Source organism: Vipera ursinii, assembly GCF_947247035.1.
Source record: "Vipera ursinii genome assembly, contig: scaffold_116, whole genome shotgun sequence".
Classification (NCBI taxonomy): Eukaryota; Metazoa; Chordata; class Lepidosauria; order Squamata; family Viperidae; genus Vipera; species Vipera ursinii.
Window position 1 is genome coordinate 1 of NW_028148353.1, and position 25,647 is coordinate 25,647.

Sequence of the window (25,647 nt, forward strand, 5' to 3'; positions counted from 1 at the left end):
ATAGAGAGGAGGAGAGATAGATAGAAAGATAATAGATGATATTATTATTATTATTATTTATTGTATTTGTATACCGCCCTTCTCCCAAAGGGAGAAGATAGGATAGATGATTGATAGATGATAGACAGATAGATAGATAGATGATAGACAGTTTTTGTATAGGCTGACTGCGGCGAGAATCCTTTACATGCAGAAATGGAAAGAACGGGTGGAAAAGCTGAGGGAATCGGCAAAGGTGGGGAAAATTAATGCTTGTAAACCGAGAATCAAAATACACCTAGTTTTTTGTTTCTACCGGGAAGCCAACTTTTAGATCGGAAAACAGGAAATTTTGACTTTGGGATTCACAGACCGATTAAGCAGCTGGTTATAGAAATGGCTAGTATTAAGCGTGCAAAAGTAAAACAACTAAGGCTGTGATTTGATTTTGGGTTTTATTGCCCTGAAGGGGAAAAAAAAGATGGAAGTCAATATTTTTCCCCCCCTTTCCCCCCCCCCCATTCTCTTCTCTGTTGACCCAGAATTAGGAGACCGCTTAGGAAGCATCAATTGTGAATATGCGAAGATGGCCCTGCTGTCTTTGGGCACTTGCAGAGTTGTGGATGCAGATCATGAATGGGCAGCAAGGTAAACACCCCATGTCCTACTAACCCACCTGGGATCTCTTTAGGGAACCCCCCCCCCAAAGGGAACATTTTTAGCTAATTCTGCTTTCTCCCTTCTTATCTACTGCGTGCCAAACTTGCTGGGTGAAATCTTGATCTTATGTGTGTCCGCTTTGCCAGGTGGATTGCTTATTACGTCATCAGAAGGAATAAACACAAGGATTTCTCCTCATTCGGGACTTTTGGGAGTCTACCTCTGCAAAGATCTGACCTGGAAAGTTAACACCACCCAGGTGGCCAGAAAGGCCCAACAGAGACCCCACTTCCTCAGGGTCTTGCGGAAGAACAGGGTAGAACAACGGCTAATGACCCTCTTTTGCCGGTCTACCATAGAGAGCGTCCTCTCGCGCTGCATTGTGGTTTGGTATGCTGGTCTGACAGCTGCGGATAGGAAAGCGTTACAGAGGGCGGTGAGCACAGCACAAGACATTGTGGGCTGTCCCCTGACACCGCTGGATGACCTCGCCAGGGCCTGCTGCCTTGGAAGAGTGAGGAAGATTCTCAGGGACGACTCACACCCTCTTTACTCTCCTACCATCCAGTAGGAAATAAAGGAAGAATATAGCCACCCGCACCAACAGGCTGAAAAACAGCTTCTATCCGTGGGCTGTTAGGCTTTTGAATGGGAAATAATTTTATAAACTTTATGCATGATTGACTTGCGAGGCCGGTGCGCTGTGCAATTAGCTCACGTGGTGTAATAGCCTTGGTGGAGCAGTGGGCTAATGCCTCCTTAAGTAACACCAGCTGCCTGCCATTAGTGCAGGTTCGAGTCCCACCAGGCTCAAGGTTGACTCAGCCTTCCATCCTTCCCAGGTAGGTCAAATGAGGACCCAGATTGTTGGGGGCAATTAAGCTGACTTTGTAAAAAATGCCGCTTGGGGTGTGTGTGAAAGCCCTAACAAGCAGGCATATACATAGAATGAAGGCTACTGCTAAGCTTGTAAGCCACCCTGAGTCTTCGGAGAACGGCGGGATATAAATGTAATAAATAAATAAATAAATAAGATGGAGGGTTTGTGTCACTGTAAGCTGGGGGTGGGGGCACGAAGGGAGGCTCGGCCAATCTCAATGTATACGTGGTTGTATTTTGACAGTAAAGGTTCATTCATTCATTTTGATCAAAACAAAGGTGTAATTCTTTGTTTGAAACCTCGGCTCAGGAGCTTCTTTTGGCTCTTTTAAATTCCTGAGTAACGCTGGGGCAATTGTGTGAACCTTATGCAAGCTAAGATCTGGGGTTCAGCATAAAACCCTTTGCACTCTCTTTAAACGTTCTTCCTGGGCAGTTTAGCTAGAGAAATAGCATCTTGAAATTCTCTTCTCTGCCTGTTGTGCTCACAAGATTGTCTTCTCCGAGCGCAGTCCCGGCTTTTATCCGTGGGCTGTTAAGGCTTTTGAACGAGAAATAACTTTTGTGAATTTTATGCAGAATTGACTTGGGAGGCCGGCGGTGCGTGGTATAGTTGGTTCACATGGTGTAGTAAGATGGAGGGTTTGTTGTCACTGTGTGTAGGGGGGGGTGGGAGCACAAAGGGAGGCTCATCTCATCTCAATGTACACATCGTTGTACTTTGACAATAAAAAGGTTCATTCATTCAGAGGAGCCCGTCTTCGTTCAGCTGAACAAAAACGTAAAAGCCGAAAAGGCAACTTCTGCTTTCCTGCAAATTTTTCTTTTATTTTTATTTATTTTTATTTTTATTACATTTATATCCCGCCCTTCTCCAAAGACTCAGGGCGGCTTACAAGCTTTACTCGAGCAAAACCTCCATCTCCTTTCTCTCCCTTATCCTAACTATCTTCATTTCCACGTGTATTTTACGTTGTGATAATCTCAACGCAATTTTTTTTTAAAAAAATAAATAAATTAAAGCTCACCTGATATTGGGGGAAAAATTCTTTATAGCCCCCTTTCAAGATGTACAGCTCCGGGTAATGGAGAGATGGGTAAGTATTGCAAGCGCGGTCTTTCTCCCGAACGAAACGGCACCTTTGGGAACGAGAGGCCAAGGATGAACGGCCGCCACGAAGCACAACGTCACAACAGTATAAAGGCGGTCCTCGACTTACGACCATTCGTTTCGTGACCGTTCAAAGTTACAACAGGACTGTAAAATGGGACTTATCGCCGTTTCTTCCTCTCCCGCTGGCGAGGCCGTGGCGGCCTCCCCAGGGTCACATGATCTACATTCAGACGCTTGGCGGATGACTCACATTTATGACGGCCGCGGCGTTCCCCCCCCCGGGAGGGGGTCACGTCATCCCCTTTGGCGACCTTCTCACGAGCAAGGACAATGGGGGAAAGCCGGATTCGCTTAACGACCGCGTCGCTAACTTTAAAAATGGCCGTGATTCACTTAACAACGGTGGCAAGCAAGGTCGTAAAATGGGGCAAAATTCACTTGACAAATGTTCCGGTTGATAACGTGGGCTCAACTGTGGTCGTTAAGACGAGGACTACCTGCACTTACGACAGTCTGTTTAGTGACCAAAGTTACAACGGCATTGGAAAAAAGGGACTTAGGACCGTTTTTCACACTTAATGACTGTTGCAGCATCCCCCGTGGTCACGTGATCAAAATCCAGGCGACTGGCTCCATATTTACGACGGTCGCAGCATCCCCCGGGAGGGGGGGTCACGTTGTCCCCTTTTGCGACCTTCTGACAAGCGAAGTTCACAGGGGAAGCCGGATTCGCTTAACGACCGTGTTGCTAGCTTAACAACTGCAGGGATTTGCTTAAGGACAGCGGCAAACGAGGACATAAGATGGGGCAAAACTCACTCAACAACCGTCCCGCTTAGCAATGGAAATTTGGGACTCAGCGGTGGTCATAAGTCGAGGAGACCGCCTATAGAGTCAAAAAGGTCAAGATGGCGGCCAGGCTCGTGCAATGCAAGCTCAGCTTTTTGATGGGTGGCGACAGAGTTTGTGAACCTTAGAGCGTTGGGGTGCAAGCGGGCGACAGCCGGGTCCCCCCCCAAAAGAAAGGGCGGGCAGAAGGGGAGACTTACATCCGGGGTCCTCTTTCCGACGAGAACTCGCAGTGGAAAACCACGATGACCCGCTTGGCTGCATCCGAGGGGACGATGGGCTTCTTGAGAAGGAAGTCTTCCACGTCCTTCTCCAGGGGGAGATTCACAGCCCCCTGGAAACCAAGCAGGAAAAGGGGTTCATCATTTCAAAGGTGCTCCCCAAACGGGGGAATGATGGGGACTTTTATGACTCGTGGACTTCAACTCCCAGAATTCTTTGAGCCAGCCATGCAGTTATTATTCGTGGACTTCAACTCCCAGAATTCTTTGAGCCAGCCATCCAGTTATTACTCGGGGACTTCAACTCCCAGAATTCTTTGAGCCAGCCATGCAGTTATTATTCGTGGACTTCAACTCCCAGAATTCTTTGAGCCAGCCATCCAGTTAATATTCGTGGACTTCAACTCCCAGAATTCTTTGAGCCAGCCATGCAGTTATTATTCGTGGACTTCAACTCCCAGAATTCTTTGAGCCAGCCATGCAGTTATTATTCGTGGACTTCAACTCCCAGAATTCTTTGAGCCAGCCATGCAGTTATTATTCGTGGACTTCAACTCCCAGAATTCTTTGAGCCAGCCATCCAGTTATTACTCGGGGACTTCAACTCCCAGAATTCTTTGAGCCAGCCATCCAGTTATTACTCGTGGACTTCAACTCCCAGAATTCTTTGAGCCAGCCATCCAGTTATTACTCGGGGACTTCAACTCCCAGAATTCTTTGAGCCAACCATGCAGTTATGACATGTGGACCAGGTGCCCACCCACCCAGGTTACCATCTTCCAATCCACCTCATCCAGGCCAACCTGCTGATTCGCGCCAAGAAGCTGCAGCTGAAGAACTAACCTTGATGTGGCCACCTTCGTATTCATATGGGTATCGACAGTCCACGATCACACAGTTTTCAATGAGGTTGTTGAACTGGCCGTTCAGGACCGCCACCATCTGCAGGCAAAGAGAGGGTTAAAAAGAAGCCCCCAACTCCACAGATATGTCTGGCAAAGCTTGTTGGTTGGGGGATTCTGGGAGCTGAAGTCCATCCGGCTTAAAGAATGCTGGCTGAGGGATTCTGGGAACTGAAGTCCACCCATCCTAAAGTAAGCTGGCTGAAGGATTCTGGGAGCTGAAATTCATCCAGCTTAAAGCAAGCTGGCTAGGGGAATCTGGGAGTTGAAGTCCACCCATCTTAAAGCATGCTGGCTGGGGAATTCTGGGAACTGAAGCCCACCCATCTTAAAGCACACTGGCTGGGGATTCTGGGAGTCCACCCTTCTTAAATCACGCTGATGGGGGATTCTGGGAGTTGAAGTCCACCCATTTTAAAGCATGCTGGCTGGGGAATTCTGGGAACTGAAGTCCACCCATCTTAAAGCACACTGGCTGGGGATTCTGGGAGTCCACCCTTCTTAAAGCATGCTGGCTGGGGGATTCTGGGAGTGTTGTGATTCAGGGTCAGCCTGTGGGTTCAGCAGTTGGGTCGGATGACTCAGAGGAGGAGAAGGGGGGTGTTGAAGACCTTGCTGAGGGGGTTGAAGATCTTGCTGATGAGAGCCCTCAGCCAGGCCCCTCCCACTTGGTCACCACGGAGACCCAGCTGTGTGGATGAAGATGACCCACAGCTGGCCCTGTTCAAGGACGCCCGACGCAGGAGGCAGTCAATTAGGAGTCAACAGAGGAAGGCAATGGGGCTTCTCGGAAGGAGGCAGAGAGAAGCCACGCCCTGAATATATAAGGGGAATGTGTGGGGAGGGCTGGTTTGCTGAAGGCAACCGCTTGGATAGTTCCTGTTTCTAAAAGCTCCTGTTTCTTGGTTCGTGTCTTGTTTGTTTTTGTAGCTATAAATTTGGCAGGCGTAATTCCAGCCTCTTGCCGTTTGTAAAGGGGTTGTCCCTGCCTTTTCTGCAGGGCCGGTAGCAGGCTGGTACAGAACAGGGAGTTGAAGTCCACCCGTCTTAAAGCATGCTGGCTGAGGGATTCCGGGAACCGACATTCAACTCCCCGAATTCCCCAGCCGGCATGCTTTAAGATGATGTTCTCGCAAGTATGTATCCGAACTATCAGCCAAAATGCTGGAGATGTGGAGATGAAGATGCAACATATTTTCATGTATGGTGGACTTGTAAAAAGATCAAGGTTTTTTGGATAAAAATTTGGTGGAATATGCAGAAGATTTTTAAGCAAAGGATAAAGTTTTGTCCGCAACTCTTTTTGTTGGGAATAATTACGGATGCTACGGTTGTGGACACTAAGTTGATGTTAAATTTAATTACGGCAGCAAGACTTTTGATAGGTCAGTATTGGAAGAAAGAGGAACTGCCGACCATAGAAGAGTGGACTTTAAAGGTTTCCGACCTGGCAGAGATGGCGAAGATTTCGGCCTATTTGAAAGATCACTTGCAAGAACGTTATATTATGGAATGGAGAAAATGGATTGAGTTTGTCCAGAACAAGTATAGGGTTAAGAAGTTTCATGTACCATTAGAATAAGTCTTCTTTCTTTTTTTCTTTTTCTATTTTAGTTTCTTTATATATATTTAACATTATTAAGGTTTGTCTTATCCTATATAAGCTAGAGAGTGATGGATTTTAGAGTTTATGGTTGTTAGTATATGGTTGTTTATGATTGTTTTTTTTTTATATATACCTTGTATTTAGCTCTGGGAAGTCGGGGGGGAAGGGGGGAGGGGGTAGAGGTAGGGGGGGAGGGAGGAGGGAGGGGGAGGGGGGATTCTTAAAGAAAAATTGTATGTTAAAACTTTTCAATAAAAAAAAAAGATGATGTTCTTGAGAAGAACAGATCTTGAGGGTCCTTCCTTACCATTTCTGGAGAAATGTACTTCAGGTCTTGGTGTTTCCCTTCCACCGTCTGGAGGACGAAAGCCTAAGAGAGAGGAGAGGGCAGCGGGCCGTCAGCCCACCGTCAGCCAAGAGAGACGCCCCACCCGATCCGTCACTTGCCCCAGGGAGTAGAAGCCAAGCGGGACCCCCCTTCTCGTCTTCTCAGCCAGCCAATACCTTGGAGAAGTCGCCAATCAGCTCGCGCTGGTCCTGGTCCAAGATGTTGGCAATCTCCAAGGGGCAACAAGAACGGGAGCGGACCAGCCGAGGCATCTAGAAGAACGGGACATTGGGGGGAGGGGGGAGATAAGAGCATTGCTTCTCACCCCCCACCACCTACACCTGTTGGGAGACCAAAAGAGCTCTTGGGCCTGCCAGGAAGTAGCCCAAGCACCTCTGGGAACGAGAGGCCAAGGATGAACAGTCGCCACGAAGCACAACGTCACACCAGCCCCCCCTCCCCCTCCAGCCTCCCCCTTTATTTCCTAGCAGGAGCCAGGGAAAGTTGGCAGGATAAGGGTGGTCCTCGACTTATTTATTTTATTTATTTGTTTTATTTATTTATTTATTTATTTATTTTATTTTATTGGATTTGTATACCACCCTTTCCCGAAGGACTCAGGGCGGTTATTTTGACTTATATACCGCCCTATTCCCATAGGACTCAGGGCGGTTTACAGTTGAAGTCCACAAGTCATGAAGGGGCCATAGTTCCCCCATGCTGGCTGAGGAATTCTGGGAGCTGAAGTCCACAAGTCATAAAAGAGCCAAGGCGGCCTACCCCTGGCCTAGGCCTAGGCTGCTTTGTGACTGGTGGACTTCAACTCCCAGAATTCCTGAGCCAGCCATGCTGAGGGGAAAGGGGAAAGGTTTCCAAGCTGAGCCGTGCTGGCTGAGGAATTCTGGGAGTTGAAGTCCACGAGTCATGAAGGGGCCATAATTTCCCCCATGCTGGCTGAGGAATTCTGGGAGTTGAAGTCACAAAAGAGCCAAGGTGGCCTACCCCTGAACTAAACCCAGGTGCAAAGGGCTAGGAGAGCTTTAGCAAGACAGAACTGGGGTCCTTCCCTCCTGGAAGACCCCTGCCCCAAATGCACAGCTGCAAACAGAGCCTTGGTGGAGCAGTGGGCTAATGCCTCCTTAAGTAACACCAGCTGCCTGCCATTAGTGCAGGTTCGAGTCCCACCAGGCTCAAGGTCGACTCAGCCTTCCATCCTTCCCAGGTAGGTAAAATGAGGACCCAGATTGTTGGGGGCAATTAAGCTGACTTTGTAATAATGCCGCTTGGGGTGTGTGCGAAAGCCCTAATAAACAGGCATATACATAGAATGAAGGCTACTGCTAAGCTTGTAAGCCGCCCTGAGTCTTCGGAGAAGGGCGGGATATAAATGGAATTAAAATTAAATAAATAAATAAATTTGCTCTCCCGCCCCCCCCACAAAACCACCTGGGAATGGAGGGGAGGGGGTCTTAGCACCCCTGCAGGGAATCCCAAGGAGGCCTCAGCTGCACTGCTGCTATTGTGGGCTTCGGCTCCGGGGATCTGCAACAGGTACAAAGGAACCCACCCCCCACCCCCCCCAACCCCGCCCCAGCCTCACCGGTTCCTCCGCCTTCTCCACAATGGCGTTGCCAGTGAGGCTCTTCCGCCGTTTGGTCTTCACGGGGGTCTCTTTCTCCTGGGCCCGGTCCAGCCGCTTCAGGATGGGCCGGATGACCGTGCTGGGCATGGAGGGGGAGCGGAAGAGGCGCTGGCACCGGGAGCTCCTGGACATGCCCTGCGGGAAGTCGGAGGGGAGGGAGGAGAGGTGAGCGGGAGGGCTCCAGCCCAGGATGGAGAAGGAAGAAGAGAGGGGGGAGGGGCGAGGAAGAGGAGGTGGAAGAGGAAGAGGAGAAGGAGGAGGAGGAGGAGGAGGGTGCCAAGCTCATTCTGGCTTCTCTGCAAAGAGGCTTTTACTGCTCCACAATGCTGGCAACGCCCGCCTGCTCAGTCACAGTACCCACGTTCAGAAATAATCGCTGGGAAGGAGTCAAAAAAGTCAAAATGGTGGCCACAGCAGCAATGCATTCTGGAGGTCCAGAGTCCAGCCCAGAGGGGGATGCAAGAGCTGCCAGCTGGCTGCCATCCACTCAAGGCTGCCCCAAAAGCATGGAAGGGAAGGGAATTTCAAATGGAACAGAACAGAATAAGGAAAAGGAGTGGAGTGGAGTAGAGTACAATAGAATTACAGCAGATTAGAAGGGAAGGGAAGAATAGAATAGAATAGAATAGAATAGAATAGAATAGAATAGAATAGAATAGAATAGAATAGAATAGAATAGAATAGAACAGAACAGAATAGAATATATGAAATAGAATAGAATAGAATATATGAAATAGAATAGAATAGAATAGAATAGAATATATGAAATAGAATAGAATAGAATAGAATAGAATAGAATAGAATAGAATAGAATAGAATAGAATAGAACAGAACAGAATAGAATAGAACAGCTGGAAGGGACCTTGGAGGTCTTCTAGTCCAGCCCCCTGCTCAGGCTCAGGAGGTTGATGCCAGCCTTAGCCAGCCAAAGTAGAACCACCGACCTCCGCTTTCCAACCTCCCTTCTCCCCGAAGGCAAGCAGGGCAGCGAGGCATGCGTGACACCCCCCACCCTGCCCCCCACATCGCAGGGCCCACCTGCTCAACTTGGATCGGAAGACTGCCGTCCCCCACACCCTCCTCCCCGGAGGGCAGAGGGCTTGACGTACCAGGCCGGGTTCGGCGTTGGCGTTCACCAGCGGTGCCGTCAGCAGGTTCTCCATGCCTGAAGGCAACTCTCCCTCACCCTGGAAGAAGGAGGAGGGCGCAGGGTCAGGTCAGCAGGCGAAGGGCGTCGGGACGGGCCTGGCCGGCCAGGGCGACCCAGTCGCTTCCTTCCCACGCTGGCTCCTGGCTGCCGCAGGCAAGCAGGCCCCGTCCTTTCCCAGAGGTTGGCCAGCGCGTTCAAAATACAGGTAAGTCCTCGGCTTACGACCGTTTGCTTAGTGACCGTCCCGGGTTACAAACGGCAGCAAAAACGAGGGGCCCTTTTTTCCCCCACCGAGAACCGTTGCGGCATCCCCGCGGTCGTGTGATCAAGATTCGAACACTTGGCAGCTGACTTATGAGGGTGGCAGCGTCGTGCGGTCACCTTCTGACAAGCAAAGTCATGGGGAGGGGGTAGACTCGCTGACTTAACTGCCACCTCACTTAGTGATGGAAGTTCCGGTCCCAAATTGTGGTTGCAAGGCAAGGACTTCCCAGTATATTTCAAGAGTCAGCCAGCGTCCGCCCCGCGCCGCCCCACCAGCAGTCCACAAGGTCTCCAGCCGAGACCTTTACCTTCAGCTCCTCTTCGTCCAGGACTTCCAGAAAGCCGTCATCGTCGTCGTCGTTGTTCATGAAGGACGTCAAGGAGGAACGGCGCAGGTAGACCGGGCTCTCCGGATTGACGTTCTCCTTCTGAGGGCTGCAGAACTGAAGAGCAAGGATCCGTAAGGTCGGCAGCCTGAGCTTCTGTTGGCAGTTTCCCAGGCAATCACGTCGTCCCAAGAGCGACTCGGCTAAAGTTTCCCAACCGGGTGCCCACCATCTCCCGTTGGCTGCGGAGTCCAAGCAATTCAGCTGGGAGCTGCAGCCAAAATCATGTTTGGGCAAGTCCCAAAGCTGCTTTTTTTCCCAAAGGCAACGGGACTTCCTTGGTTTTTGGTTTCGAAAGACGTTTCACCTCTCATCCAAGAAGCTTCTTCGGTCAGAACTGAAGAAGCTTCTGGGGTGAGAAGCGAAACCTCTTCAAGAAAAACCATGAAAGAAAGTCAGTTGCCTTCGGAAAAATGACCTTTGGGACAACTGTGGCCTGGATGACCGAGGGGGGTTGAGCCACACACCCTTCAGAATAGCCCCCTCCTGACCACCCCCCTCCAGCCAATCCGTTTCCTTTATGGTAGATCTAGAAGGGCTGGTGTGTTTGGGGACCCTGCCACACCTGCAAGATATCCTGGGATAGGACCCAGTAAGTGTATCTTCTCTGGGGCTGCCTCCACTCTTTGGAACAGCAGCCCCTGTGAAATCTGGTGACCCCCCCCCCCAAAAAAAAAACCCTGCCTGCTTGCCTGCCTGCCTTCCACAACACATGAGGCTTTGAACAGCTCGCCTCCAGAAGTTATGAATGCTCCACCACTGGAGTCTTTTAAGAGGAGACCGGACAAGCATTTGTCAGAAATGGTATAGGGTTTCTTGCTTGAGCAGGGGGTTGGACTAGATGGCCTCCCAAGGTCCCTCCCAACGCTGTTACTCTGCTATTGTCTTCCCAAGGACCGAGAATCGGACGACCTGCTGAATTATCGTCGGGCCCCGCTCGGAATCACTGTGGGCAAGTTGGACGGCTGTATAAATTTGTTAAATACACACATCAGCATTTTTGAATTGGCCCTTTCGGATTGCATTTTTGTATTTTGCTTTATTATGTCTCTCTCTCTCTTTTTTTCTTTTCAAAAGGATGATTTGCCCTCGATCAAATACACCGCCCTGGGCGCTGTGCTGGGCAGGTCAGCTATATAAATCGACCCAATCGATAAAAGGAAAATAAAAGCAAAATTGCAGCACACACACACACACACAACCACGCCTGCACCCCAAACCCACTTCCCCTTTGACAGCCGGCACTCACCAGGAGCTGCGGGGCAGAGTTTGGTCTTGGGGCGAAGGGCGCCCGCTCCCCCTGACCCCCCGGCAGGCGGCTTGTAGGCCGGGGGGGCTTCTTAAAAATGGCCCCCTCCTGTCGGAAAGAGAAAAAGCTAAGCAGGCTGCAATTTTAGGAAGCCAAGAAATGGAGGGGTGGGAGGGAAGGGAGGGGAGGAGGGAGGGAAGGGAGGGAAGAAGGGAGGGAAAGAGGGAAGGGAAGGGAAAGGAAAAGAGGAAAATGGCTAAGTAAGAAAGGGGAGAGGAGGAGAAACAGGGAAGGAAGGAGGGAGAAGGAGAAAGGGAGGGAAGGGAAGGGAAGGAAAGGAGGAAGGGGGAAGGGAAGGGAAAGGGGAGAGAAGGGAAGAGGAAGGGGAGGGAAGGGAAGGAAAGGAGGAAGGGGGAAGGGAAGGGAAGGGAAGGCAAAGGGGAGAGAAGGGAAGGGAAGGGAAGGAAAGAGGAAGGGGAGGGAAGGGAAGAGGAAGGGGAGGGAAGGGAAGGAAAGAGGAAGGGGAGGGAAGGGAAGGAAAGAGGAAGGGAAGGGAAGGGAAGGGAAGGGAAGGGAAGGGAAGAGAAGGGAAGGAAAAGGGGAGGGAAGGGAAGGGAAGGGAAGGGAAGGGAAGGGAAGGAAAAGAAAGGGAAGGGAAGGGAAGGGAAGGGAAGGAAAGAGGAAGGGGAGGGAAGGGAAGGGAAAGGGGAGGGAAGGGAAGGGAAGGGAAGGAAAGAAGGGGAGGGAAGGGAAGGGAAGGGAAGGGAAGGAAAGAAGGAAGCGGGAAGGGAAGGGAAGGGAAGGGGGAGAGAAGGGAAGGGGCCAGGGCCAGGGCCCTTCACTTACATGCTCCGTGAGGCTCTGGGGGGCAGCCGGGGGGTTCTGGCCGGGGCCGTTGCACTGCCTACAATGCGAAATGTTCCTGAGGATGGGGCTGGAGCCCAAGAGCCTCACCTGGGGAGAGAGAGCAGCAGGTGAGGGACGAGGAGGAGGAGGAGGGGTTCTGCCGGGGGTGTGGGTGTGTGTGAGTGTGTGTGTGTGTGTGTGTGTGTGTCCAGGGCTGGCCCAGGGCCCCAAAGGCCTCCAGACCAGCCATGCTGTGCCTCAGTTTCCTTTCCCCCCCCCCCCCCGCAAGCCAAGCAGGGCCACCTTCCAAGAGGGTCAGAAACGCTCCCAGGTCCGGGGTGTGTGTGTGTGAAGGGGGGGAGGGCTCGCTTCTCCAGGCAGGAAGATTTGTAGGCCAGGTAGTCCTCAGCTTACCACACTTCGTTTAGCGACCGTTCAAAGTTACGACAGGCCCTGGAAAAAGGGGACGCGGCCCTTTTTCACTCGCAAGCTCTGCAGCATCCCCAGGGTCATACACGACCCACACTCCGATGCTCGGTCGTTGGGGGTTCACACTTACGACGGTCGCAGCGTCCCCGGGAGGGGGGGGGGTGTCGCACGATTCCCCTCTTGCGACCTTCCGACCAGCAAAGTCAATGGGGCCAGCCGGATTCACTTAACGACCGCGCGGCTAACTTAACAACTGCAGCGATCCGCTGAGCCGCTGCGGCAAGGAGGGTCGTAAAATGGGGGGCCACATTCCCTCAGCACACGTCTCGCTTAGCAACATAAAAGTTCGGGCTCAATTCCGGCCGTTAAGCCGAGGACTGCCTGTACAAAGCTTCCCGCCACCAATAAAACGGGGGCCGCCGCAAGCTGCCCCAGGCCGACAATTCGGCGGCCCCGTTTCCCTCCCTAGAACTCGAACTCAGGGCCTCCGCCAGGCTCCCAGGGACGCAGAGGTCCAGCAGACACCGCAGAGACATCGAAGGCAGGTGGGCGGCATCAGGCAGGCGGTGTCCCCTGCCCGGGCACCCACGGCCCTCGGGCGAAGCAGCGGCCCCCAACCTTTGGGGCGCCAGGGACCGGTTCCGTGGAGAGAAGCCGTGGTTTCACGTGTGGCCCGTCTCCCACGGACGGGGCTCCGTTTCTTTGCGTGGACTGGTTTTGGGCGTGCCGTGGACAGGTGCCGGTCCACAGAACAGGGGTTGGGGACCCTCGGGGTGAAGGATCAAGCCTCACGCGGAGGCCTCGTCCCCCGTGTACCCCCGATTTCGAACTAACCCACAGACCGGTGTTACCCCCCCCTCCAATGGCAGCCCAACCCCGGCTAGATCGGCTCAGGTTTCCTCTGCAAAGCCCCCCACCCAGAGCCCACCCGGGGGTCCCCACCCGGAGGACTCAACCAAGGAGAAGCAGCGTTTACCGGTAAGGACTTGATTCTCCGAAGGGGAAGCGATTCCCTGCGGCGGAAAGGAAAAGAAGAATTAGGATTTCTGATGATCCCCTGACTCCACCAGACCCCCACCCTTCCAACAGAGCAAACAAAGCCTGCTGGGGAATTCTGGGAAGTCCACAGGTCTTAAAGTGGCCAGTTATGGACAGCTTTACTACTGTACTCGGTGTTTCTCAACCTCGGCAGCTTTAAGATGTCTGGACTCCAACACCCAGAATTCTCCAGCCAAACACATAGGATTTAAACTCCCAGAATTCCCCAGCCAAACACATAGGATTTTAACTCCCAGAATTCCCCAGCCGATCATGTATGATTTAAACACCCAGAATTCCCCAGCCAAACACATAGGATTTAAACTCCCAGAATTCCCCAGCCAAACACATAGGATTTAAACGCCCAGAATTCCCCAGCCAAACACATAGGATTTAAACGCCCAGAATTCCCCAGTCAAACACATAGTATTTAAACGCCCAGAATTCCCCAGCCAAACACATAGGATTTAACTCCCAGAATTCCCCAGCCAAACACATAGGATTTAAACTCCCAGAATTCCCCAGCCAAACACATAGGATTTAAACGCCCAGAATTCCCCAGCCAAACACATAGGATTTAAACTCCCAGAATTCCTCAGCTGATCACATACAATATAAATTCCCAGAATTCCGCAGCCAAACATTAGAATTTAAACTCCCAGAATTCCCCAGCCAGTCATGAATTCTGAACCACAACATTTCTGTGACTAAGTGAGACAGTTGTTAAAGTGGGGGGGGGGAGCTTTTTGGCCCTGTTTTACATCCTTCCTTGACACCGTTGTTAAGTGAATCCCTGCAGTTAAGTTAGCAAAACGGTTGTTAAGAGAATCTGCCTTTCCCCCACTGACTTTGCTCTTCAGGAGGAGGTGGCAAATGATCTCGGGGCGCTGCAACCGTCATAAATGCGAATCAATGGCCGAGGGTCTTGAATTTTGATCCTGCGACCCCGGGGAGGCTGCGACAGTCGTCAAGCGTAAAAAGAGGGTCCCGAGTCACCTTTCACAGTGCCGTTCTAACGCTGAACGGGTCACTAAACGGATGCTTGTAGGTTGAGGACTACCTGTGGCGGGCGGCATCGCCACTGACGCGTTTCCAAATTCAGGAGCACGGCAACCCGAGCGCCCCCTCCCCTTTAGACCCCCCCCTTTTCAAACCTCTCCGTCAAAACTAGGGCTGAGCTCCGTCAGGTGTGAAAGCCGTCAAGCCATCGTCATCCCATCTTTTCCTACCTTTCCCTCCTCCCCCCCCCGCCTTCCTTTCCAACCTCAGCAGGGACCGACTCCGGGCCCCATGCTCCAGCGGGCCCCCTTTCTCCTCCTGACGGCATTCCTCGCCTCCCTCCCAGAGGGTTGGTCTAGCAGGCCTTTAGGTGCCCACACGACGCCAACTCCGGCTTGTCGCCCAGCTCTCTAGAGAGAACAAAGCAGCTCCGGCTGATATGCTAGGCCAGGGGTAGGCAACCTCGGCTCTTTTAGGACTCATGGACTTCAACTCCCAATGCTGACTGAGGAATTCTGGGAGTTGAAGTCCATGAGTCCTAAAAGAGCCGAGGTTGCCTACCCCTGTAGCTAGGCGAAACTATCGGGGGATCGTCCGGGATGTAGGTCCAAGCACCCTGTGGGGTCTTTCTTCGCCCCCCCCCGACCCCTTCACGCCCTCCCAGGCTGGGCCTCCGTGGGCCCCCACCCTCAAGAGGCCTCCTTTCCTCCTCCATTGAGAGCCTGCGGTGCGGAAAGTGGGGAGGGGGCTTCTGCTCCCACCCACCCGCCCCAGCATGCTTGGCTGGGCCAATTCAATTCCAAAGACCGACAACAAAGGAAGGCGTTCAAAGGGGACATTTCGGGGGCCTCCACAATCGTTGCCCCCACCTGCATGCAAATTAGGAGATCCCCCCCCCCCGCACCATCTGTCAGATACAAGCCCCATGCATTCCCCACAACCATTCTGCCCCACACACACACACACACACACACACACAGCAAGAAGAGGGAGGGAGCGTGCACCACAAAAGCTCCCGCAACCCTCCCCACTTTCCCTCTGCGGCCCCCATCCTTCCCCCCCCCACTCTGGGCCTCAACTCCCTCCCTTACGTCCCCAACACAGGTAGTCCTCGATTTACGATGGCTCGTTTAGTGACCCTTCAAAGTTACAACAGCCCTGCAAAAAGTGACTTCTAGCCATCCTGGACACTTATTACAAGACAGGGAGACCACAAGGGAGCCCCCCAAATTTACATCGCTAAGGGAAACATGGTGGCGAAGCGAATCTGGGGGGGCTCCCCATTCACTTTGCTGGTCGGAAGGTCGCCAAAGGGGATCACGTGACCCCGTCATAAATGTGAGCCAGTTGCCCGACATCTGAATTTTGAGCATGTGAACACGAGGAGGCTGCAACGGTCGTTAAGTGTGAAAATGGCGATCCATCCCTTTTTACAGTGCCGTCGTAACTTTGAACGGTCGCCAAATGAACCGTCGCAAAGTTGAGGACTGCCTGTAATTACGGCATCCCCGGCTCCTGGGATTGTACACAGGAGACCTTCCTAGGGAACGTCTCACAATCAAAAGTCATTGGGGGAAGAGGCCAAATTCACTTAACGACCGCGTGTTTCACTTATTGAATGGCTTTGGGGGGGGGGGCAAAAAAGTGCCCAAAAAACCCAACCAGGCCCATTTTATGAAGCCCAACTCACTTAACCCACCGACTTGCTTAGTAACGGAAAGTCTGGGCTCAACTTTGGTCGTTAAGATTTGCCCCGAGCATTTGGTGGAGTGCCTCGCATCTAAATCGGGGTGGGGGTCCTGAGCCTTGGCCCCTTTCAGACGGGTGGACTTCAATTCACAGACAAATGTATTTTGTTTTCCCTGCAAAACATTGAGAATGTTTGGGGACACAGGAGTTGAAGAATTTTTCTTCCTTCCTTCCTTCCTTCCGTTTTCTCACTCTCTCTTTCCTCCTTCCATTCCTTTCTTTCTTTTTCACTCTCCTTCCTCCTTCCTTTCTTTCTCTCTCCTTATTCCTTCCTTCCTTTCTCTCTCTCTCTCTCTCTCTCTCCCTCTCAATCATTTCTTTCTTTCTCTTTCTTTCTTTCTTTCTCTTTCTTTCTCTCTTTCTTTCTTTCCCTTCCTTCCTTCCTTTCCCTCCCTCTTTTTCTTTCTTTCTTTCTTTCTTTCTTTCACTTTCTTTCTTTCTTTCCTTCTTTCTTTCTTTCTTTCTTTCTTTCTTTCTTTCTTTCCTCCCTCCCTCCCTCCCTCCTTTCTTTCTTTTTCTTTCTCTTCCTTCCTTCTTTCTTTCTTTCTTTCTTTCTCTTTCTTTCTTTCTTTCTTCCTTTCTTCCTTCCTTCCTTTTTCTTTCTTTCTTTCTTTCTTTCTTTCTTTTTCTTTCTTTCTTTCTTTCTCACTCTCTGTCTGTCTGTCTGTCTCTCTCTCTCTCTCTCTCCTTCCTGGCAAAGCTAGCTGAGGAATTCTGGGAGTTGAAGTCCACCAGTCTTAAAAGTGGCCAAGGTTGAGGACCCCTGATCTAAATGCTCAGGGCAAATCTTGAACTCGCCACTCACCCCCTTTCCCCCACCCACCCACCCCGGTTCAACTGCCTTGCAAGGACAAAATCAAAAGGTCTCCACTGACTCAAACTTCTTGGAAACGGATTGTGCCAAGGGAAGATCTGGATTTAATCCCCTCACAGCTGACAACAAGCCACCCTTAAACCACGGGCAATAAATAGATTAAGGTCGCACATCCGAAACCGGGCAAAAGAAAACAATCAAATCCCCACGTTTTCCGCACTTCATGGGCCGACAGGCAGACCCAAACCTTTTTTATTTAATTTAATCCTCTGGAATAAGCAATTTTAAAACCGCAGGTAGGCCTCGGTTTGTGCCCAAAACCGAGCATGCGGGAAAAAGTGACTTACGACCGTTTTTCACACTTAACGACCGTCGCAGCGCCCCAAGGTCACGTGATCAAAATTCGGGACGCTTGGCAACTGACTCATATATACGACGGTCGCAGCGTCCCAGGTTCGTGGGATCCCCTTTTGCGACCTTCTGACCGGCAAAGCCAACGGGGGAAGCCAGACTCATTTAACGACCGTGCTACTAACTTCACAACTGCAGCGATTCAGTTAACAACTGTGGCAAAGAAAGGTCGTAAAACGGGGCAAAGCTCACTTAACAAATGTCCCACTTAGCCACGTAAAAAATTTTGGTCGTAAGTCAAGAACTATACGTATTGTGCAGTCGCGTGATGTAATTTGCATTATTTTTTTGCTGGAAACTGGCCTTTTTGATTAGTTTCCGGCAAAAAAAAAAAAGTGCTCTTGGGAATCTATTGACTCGCTTAATGACCGCCACGTTCACTATATGACTGCAGCATTTGCTTAACAGCTGGTGTAAAAAAGGTTGTAAGCCTGAGTCGGTCAGGTGGGCACCTCGATTTATGACTATCATACAAACCTGGGTCCCATCACCATCATGGTGAGCCTTGGTGGAGCAGTGGGCTAATGCCTCCTTAAGTAACCCCAGCTGCCTGCCATTAGTGCAGGTTCGAGTCCCACCAGGCTCAAGGTTGACTCAGCCTTCCATCCTTCCCAGGTAGGTAAAATGAGGACCCAGATTGTTGGGGGCAATAAGCTGACTTTGTAATAATGCCACTGGGGTGTGTGTGTGAAAGCCCTAATAAGCAGGCATATACATAGAATGAAGGCTACTGCTAAGCTTGTAAGCCGCCCTGAGTCTTCGGAGAAGGGCGGGATATAAATGGAATTAAAAATATAAATAAATAAATCATTAAGTGCAGGCCTACCTTTCCAGAATTGGGTGGTTTTATCCATTTTTATTGTTTTAGGAATATATATCTAACAGCTTTAATGTTTTTAAGGCTGCCTTAAGTCGCCCAGCGTGGCTTCGAAATGAGATGGGCAGCAAACAGGTTTAATCCACGAATAAAACCAACAATAAATTTGGATACCTAGACGCAACAAGTAAGGCAACGCATAAACCCGGCTGCAGAAATTCCTTTTGTGTTTTAATGCCAATGATATATTTGCGGTTATTTTCTTTTTTGTATGTTTTGTTTTTATTGTTAGTGTTAGCTGTTGTTGGTTTGTTTTTCTATTTTGCTTTGTTTCGCATTTTTACATTGGAAGAAAGAAAGAAAGAAAGAAAGAAAGAAAGAAAGAAAGAAAGAAAGAAAGAAAGAAAGAAAGAAAGAAAGAAAGAAAGAAAGAAAGAAAGGAAGGAAGGAAAGAGAAATTCCTCAACTCTTATATCCCCAAACATTCTCAAGTTTTGCAGGGGGGAAAAAAGAAGATATTTGTGTGTGAACACAGCCCAACCCCACCCACACAGCAGAGCAGGCTAACTTACAGATCCTGAGGAAACATCTCCACGTCTGTCTCCATGGGGGAGTCCGGGCCAACACCTGCACGGCAGAAAAAGGTGCTCCAGTGATTACAAATACTCCTCGACTTACAACAGTTCGCTTAGCGACTGTTCAGATACGACTCTCCCCCCAAAAATCTGACTTACGACCGTTCCTCACACTTACGACCGTTGCAGCCTCCCCTTGGCCACATAGTCCCCGGGGTCACAGCATCCCGGGGTCACGTGACACCCCCCCCCTTTTTTTGCAACTGATAAGCAAACTCAAGGCCGGCTCAGGAATTCTGGGTGTTGTAGTCCACAGGGTGTAAAGTCGCCAAGCTTGGAGAAGCCCTGACTTGGGAGGGTCTGTTAATTTCAGAAAGCCCCCGAGAAACCCAGTCGCAAGTCGAGGACTAGCTGTACAGTCCCCTGAGAGATACAGACGACCCGTGTTTTGGGAGGACACGGATTCGAATTCAGCCCCACCCCTCCCAAACCTCACCTGAGTCCGTAGACTCCGCAGAGACCGAGTCTTGAGACGACCATTCCTTCTTGAAGTCCAGGTTGAGCTTCTTTTTCCTTTTGGGGTGTCCCAGTCACTGCAAGGCAAAGAGGGAGGGGGGGTTAGACACCACACACACACACACACACACACACACACACACACACAAAACGTGTGACTTGTGCCGGAGTCTCTTCGTTTGATTTCTTCTTACATTTTCTCTTCCAGAAACCCCGCATGAAGGTGGCTGATTTTTCTAAGTTCTTCTCCTCTCTCTTTTCATTCTCCCTCTTCTCCTCCTCCTCCTCCTCGCTCTGCTCCTCCTTTCTCCTTCTCCCTCTCCTCCTCCTCCTCTTCCTCCCTCTCCTCTCCTCTCCTCCCTTTCTCCTCCTTCTCCTCCTCCTCTCCTCATCTTTAGCACAAATATTTATTATTTATTTTATTTATTTAGATTTATATACCGCCCTTTCCCGAAGGACTCAGGGCGGTTTACAGGATATTTAAAAGAAAATCAATACAAAAGTTAAAACAAATTAAAAAAGATTAAATGAAACCCTGAGAGAAAATAAAAAACCCAGTTAAAATTAAAATTAAAAATTCTGATATGAATGAACAACTTGGAAACCCCTAACAGCTGCCAATGAAGCCCCTTTGAATGTAGTCGCCTTACGACCACAATGGAGCCTCGGAAACTCATCCAGGAGAGAAGCAGCCTGGAATTAAGAAGGAATTTCCTGAGGTGAAAACAATTAACCAGTGGAACTGCTTGCCACCAGAAGTTGTGGGTTGCTCCAACAATGGAGGTTTTTTAAGAAGAGACCGGACAGCCACTTGTCTTGAGATGGTTAGAGGGTCTCCTGCTTCAGCAGGGGGTTGGACTAGATGACCTCCAAGGCCCCTTCCAGCTCTGTTCTGATTATTATTATTATTACTACCAGTTAACAGCAGAGACCGGAAAGGTTCGTGGAAAGGTTGAAGGTGGGGGGAATTCTGGGAGTTGGAAGTCCACCCAACTTCTAGCTCAGGGGTCTTCAAAGTTGGCCCTTTTATGACTCGTGGACTTCAACTCCCAGAATTCCTCAGCCAGCGTGCCTGGCTGAGGAATTCTGGGCTTTGAAGTCCACAAGTCATCAAAGGGCCACGTTTGAAGACCCCTGTATCTAGCTGTTTGCATCTGAGGCCTCCCACACATCAAAACTTGCACGTTATCTTAGCAAATTGATCAACAACGGGGCCGTGCTTTCTCAGATCTTTTCTTCTTTAAAAAACCAGCTCAGGAAACTCTGCCTCGGCTGTTTCCTGCTAGACTCTTCCTGGCCAGGAGGCTCTGAAAGTTTACCAGCGCCCTACCCCCACCCCACCCCGGTGCAAGACATCCGAATTCAAACCTGTGTCAGCAGCAAAAGCCGACTTTTGTTTTCTGCTCAAACTCGCCCAGCAATTTTAGGAGCCCTGGAAATATTTCAAGGAAGGCGGCTCTTAAAATTGAGTGACAGGACGGGACGCTGCGCCGCTAATATAACTCAAAGCCAAATTTGGAGATGAGCCAGGTTGGCCCCAAATGCCAAGGACTCTGATAAAAACAATTGGCATTTATAGTTCATTTAGCGACCGTTCAAAGTTACAACAGCAGTGAAAATAAGCAAGTTATGACCGTTTTTTCACACTGACGACCGTCACAGCGTCCCCTCGCGGTCACGTGATCAACATTCAGATGCTTGGCAACTCATACGTATGACGGTCACAGCGTCCTGGGGTCACATGCTCAAGATTAGGATGCTTGGCAACTGACTCATACTTATGACGGTCGCCGTGTCCCGGGGTCGCAATGAACCCCTTTTGACGAGCAAAGTCATGGGGAAAGCCAGATTCACTTTACAACCTCGCCACTAACTGAGTAACTGAGCTGACTCACTCAACAACCGTGGCAAGAAAAGTCACAAAATGGGGGGGGAAACGCACTTAACAACAGCGACGGACCACCTGTATTGTATTTAGCTGACCAGGTTTTGAACGTCTCCTGCCTAACCTTCTAATGTTTGTTAATACTGCAACTGTCTCATTCTGTACTCGTGGCCTTGTCAGCCGGCCCAAGCGAGACGGGAGTTTGTCAAATTTAATGCAAATTTAATTTGCATTTCTGAGCTGTACCCACCCAGTTTTGTTTCGTTTTAGTTATGGCCTCATTAAAAAGGCTGGGCCTGGGGGTGATTCGAAACAGAAACGTCAGCAGGGAGGAAGGAAGGACTAACGGCCAGCCAGGCACGTTACAGAACAACCTGGCCACCATCTCTGAATAAAGTTTGCCACGAGCCGTTTCCAATGAATAACAGAGTTGGAAGGGGCCTTGGAGGTCATCTAGTCCAACCCCCTGCTCAGGCAGGAGACCCTAGACCATTTCTGACCAATGGCTGTCCAGTCTCTTCTTAAAAACTTCCAGTGTTGGAGCATTCACCGCTTCTGGAGGCAGGTGGTTCCGCTGGTTCGTTGTTCTCGCTGTCGGGAAATTTCTCTTTAGTTCCTAGTTTTGATCTCTCTTGATCGACAGCTGGAAACTGATCAAGGGAAGAAGAAGCCTGGAACGAAGGAGAGATTTCCTGACAATCAGAACAATTAATCAGTGGAACCACAAATGGTCTCCAGACGTGGTGGGTGCTCCAACACTGGAAGTTTTCCCCGAAAGAAACCGGACAGCCGTCTGTCGGGACATGGTACAGGTTCTCCTGCTTGAGCAAGGGGTTGGACTAGAAGACCTCCAAGGTCCCTTCCAACTGGGTTCCCGGGAATTGGATTATTCCACTCTGGGTCAAAGCAGGGAAGAACGAGAGCCCTCGTTTAATCATGGCTACTTGTGCTAACCAGGGTTGGCTGGGTTCACCCAACATGCAATGGGGCAGATGGGACTTTGGGGGCGCATTTTCTTTTTCCGCCCCCAAATTGAGGCTTGGCATCTGGAGGTCCCTGGTCAGCCAAGGTGATCCTTCCAGCACTGTATAACAGCCCCCCCCCTTATTGTGCACCGGATGTCGGGCAAGGGGCCTCTCCACACCACGCCACGTGTTGCAAGCACCCCTCCTGTTCATGTCCACGCTCCTTCGCTTCCTCCTGGCATTATGCAAAGAACTACAATAGGAGCAGCTGCTCCTCTGAGCATTGGGGCAGAAGGGGGGGGGGAGGACGCAGGAGGCCCAGCCAAAACCTGCACTCTGTGGGGGGGGGGGCGGGGAGGAGGAAGAACAGAGGGTCAGGGTTAAAGCCGCCTTTAAAAAGAGGGCCAGCCTAAGCACTGCGGGAAAAGAGGGAGGGTTTGGAGAAGCCCCCCCCAAAACAAGGCACACCCCAACCCCGAAACGTGCAATTTGTAAGCTTTCATCACAGAAGCCTCTTTCCTTGGGGGGGGGGGACTGCCTCCAGCCAGGAAAAAAGCCTGAGTTTGCCAACAGATGGAATAAATTCAAAAGACATTCCAAGGACCCAGCACCCCCTCCCCAATTTTCTCCCTGCACAGGAATCTTATTGGGGGGTGGAGGGGGGAGGAGAATCAGGGAAGGAAGCCCCCCCCCCTCCAAAGCAGGCCTTGCTTCCCAGAGGAAGTGACTGGGACCCGGAGCCACGTTTGCAGGCCCGAACTGGGGGAGGAAGAAAAAAAAAAGAAGGGGGGGGCTGTTTTATGGATGTGGCAACTGCTGATGCAAACTAGGATTCCCAGCCTCCAGTGACCGTTAAGTCTTTCCCTCTTGCTCCTGAGTAAGTGCACCCAGAAGCACTTCCTCCCTCCAGGCCTTTGCTCCCTATGAATGGCCTTTTTGGGGGGGGGGGGGTTGAAGAGGCGTTTGTCCCGTGCAAAGGGGAAAATTGCGGGGAGGGCTCTGGCTGCAGACCAAGGCAACCCCCCCCCAGGGGTCAGGCCAGAGGGCTCAGGCTGCAGGCGGGGTGGCGGGACCCCCTCCCCAAGGACATAAGCAAAAAAACCCTCCCCCCCCCAGATTGCTCCTTCCTGACCAGAGGCAGGCAGGGTGTAGAGAGACAACCCCCCCCAAGAGCCTTGGTGGAGCAGTGGGCTAATGCCTCCTTAAGTAACCCCAGCTGCCTGCCATTAGTGCAGGTTCGAGTCCCACCAGCCTCAAGGTTGACTCAGCCTTCCATCCTTCCCAGGTAGGTAAAATGAGGACCCAGATTGTGGGGGGCAATTAAGCTGACTTTGTAATAATGCCGCTTGGGGTGTGTGTGAAAGCCCTAACAAGCAGGCACATACATAGAATGAAGGCTACTGCTAAGCTTGTAAATGGAATATAAATGGGATATAAATGGAATTAAAAATAAAAATAAAAAAAAATATCTGAGGAGTCTGCTTTCCAGCTGCCGAGAAACTGGGGGCTCCTTCCCCCTGCAGAAGACCCCCACCCACCCATGTCTTTGCTGCTAGGAGTTTCACTTCCCCCTCCCCTAAGAAGCCAAGGTCTGCCTAGGAAGCAGGGGTCGGCAACCTCGGCTCTTTTATGACTCGTGGACTTCAACTCCCAGAATTCCTCAGCCAGCACAGCTGGCTGAGGAATTCTGGGAGTTGAAGTCCACGAGTCATAAAAGAGCCGAGGTTGCCTACCCCTGGCCTAGGGGAATGGCCTTGCTCCCCCCCCCCGTCGGAAAGGGACCCCTCCAGCTTGCCCCGGGTCGGGGGGGGGCTTTTTATGCCCCCCCTGGGCTCCAGCATGGGGAGAAAGGCGCCCTTGACCTTGGCAGCACCTTGGGGGGGTGGGAGGCCAAAGACCCTTTTCCCACTCTTTCTCTCCCCCCCCAGCAAGCCCCTCCGGTTCCCCCCCCTCCAGCGCCAAGCCTCCCCTGCACATCTGGAGGGGGGGGACCCCTTCCGCGGCTCTCCCTCCCCCCTCCCCCTCCCTCCGCGCGCCTGACAGCCCAGCCCGCATTCCTGCCGCCAAAGGGGGGGGCGCTTTTGTCCGCCCTCCCGCCCACGCGGTCCCGGTTCTCCTGCCCCGCACACGGACACGCATACACGCATGCACACACACACGCATACACACACACGCATACACACACACGCATACACGCATACGCACACACGCACACACACAAGGCACACACACACGCATGCACACACACGCATGCACACACACGCATGCACACACACACACACGCACACGCATACACACACGCGCACACACACAAGGGAGACAGAGCCGCGATGGTGTAAAGGAGGCCTGCCAGAGTTTTTTTTGGGGGGGGGAGAGAAAGGAGAGAAAGAGAGGGGAGAGAAAAAGAGGGAGGGAGGGAGGGAGGGGAAGAGAGGGGGAAGGGAGAAACGGAGGGAGAGAGAGAGAGAGCAAGGGAGGGAGGGAAAGAGGAAGAGAGAGGGAGGGAGAGGAGGGAAAGAGGGGGGAGTAAGGGAAAGAAAAAGGAAGGGGGAAAAAGAGAAAGAGAGGAAGGGGAAAGAGAGAAAGGAAGAGGGGGAAAGGGAGGGAAAGAGAGAGGAAGGGGGGAGGGAGAGAGAGAAAGAGAGGAAGGGGGAAGAGGAAGGGGGAAGAGAGAGGAAGAGGGGAAAGAAAGAGGAAGGGGAAAGAGAGAGAGAAGGGGGAAAAGAGAGAGAAAGAGAGGAAGGGGAAAGAGAGAAAGGAAGAGGGGGGAGAGAGAGGGAAAGAGAGGAAGGGGAAAGAGGAAAGGGGAGAGAAAGGAAGGGGGAGAGAGAGGAAGGAGGGAAAGAGAGGAAGAGAGGAAGAGGAAGAGAGGAAGGGGGAAAAGAGAGAGAAAGAGGCGAAGCCTTTACCTGCCCAGCCCGGCCAGCTTGTCCATGTCGAGGGCCAGGTGGGTGACCGGGGACACGGCGGTCCCGGCCGGGCAGAGCTGCCTGCCGAGCCCGGGCGGCGGGCGGGCTGGGCGGCGGGGCTCCGGGGAGCGCGCGGGGGGCCCGGCCGGCTCCATCGGGCCAGGAGAGGAGAGGAGAGGAGGGAGAGGCTCCGGCGAGCGAGCGGGACGCTCCGGCTCCGGCTCGGCCTCCTGCGCGCCAAAGAGCCCCCGCCCCGCCCCGCCCCCTCCCCCTTCCCCCCCCCCCCCCGGGCAGCCCCGCAATGAGATTCGAAAAATAACAGCGCCAGGAGGCGCAGCGCCAACCAATGGCCGGCCGGCTGCGCGAGCGGAGGAGGAGGAGGAGGAGGAGGAGGGAAAATGCGCAAAGCCGCCGCGGGGAAAGAGGAGGGCGCGCGGGGGGGGGGGAGAGGAGAGGAGGGCCTGG

At 51.7% G+C, this 25,647-nt stretch overlaps 1 protein-coding gene across 1 annotated transcript; it reads right to left on the reverse strand.

Moving 5' to 3' along the window:
* Nucleotides 1-2,342: 2,342 nt before the first annotated feature.
* CDC25B (cell division cycle 25B) lies at nucleotides 2,343-25,394 on the reverse strand. The gene is given in 15 exon segments (XM_083380151.1): nucleotides 2,343-2,658; nucleotides 3,682-3,815; nucleotides 4,546-4,644; nucleotides 6,518-6,580; nucleotides 6,715-6,810; nucleotides 8,139-8,315; nucleotides 9,290-9,367; nucleotides 9,903-10,037; nucleotides 11,230-11,337; nucleotides 12,076-12,183; nucleotides 13,481-13,517; nucleotides 18,905-18,959; nucleotides 19,404-19,490; nucleotides 19,493-19,500; nucleotides 25,183-25,394. Coding segments are annotated over 15 exon segments (1,512 nt in total). The 5' UTR covers nucleotides 25,338-25,394; the 3' UTR covers nucleotides 2,343-2,486.
* Nucleotides 25,395-25,647: the final 253 nt, after the last annotated feature.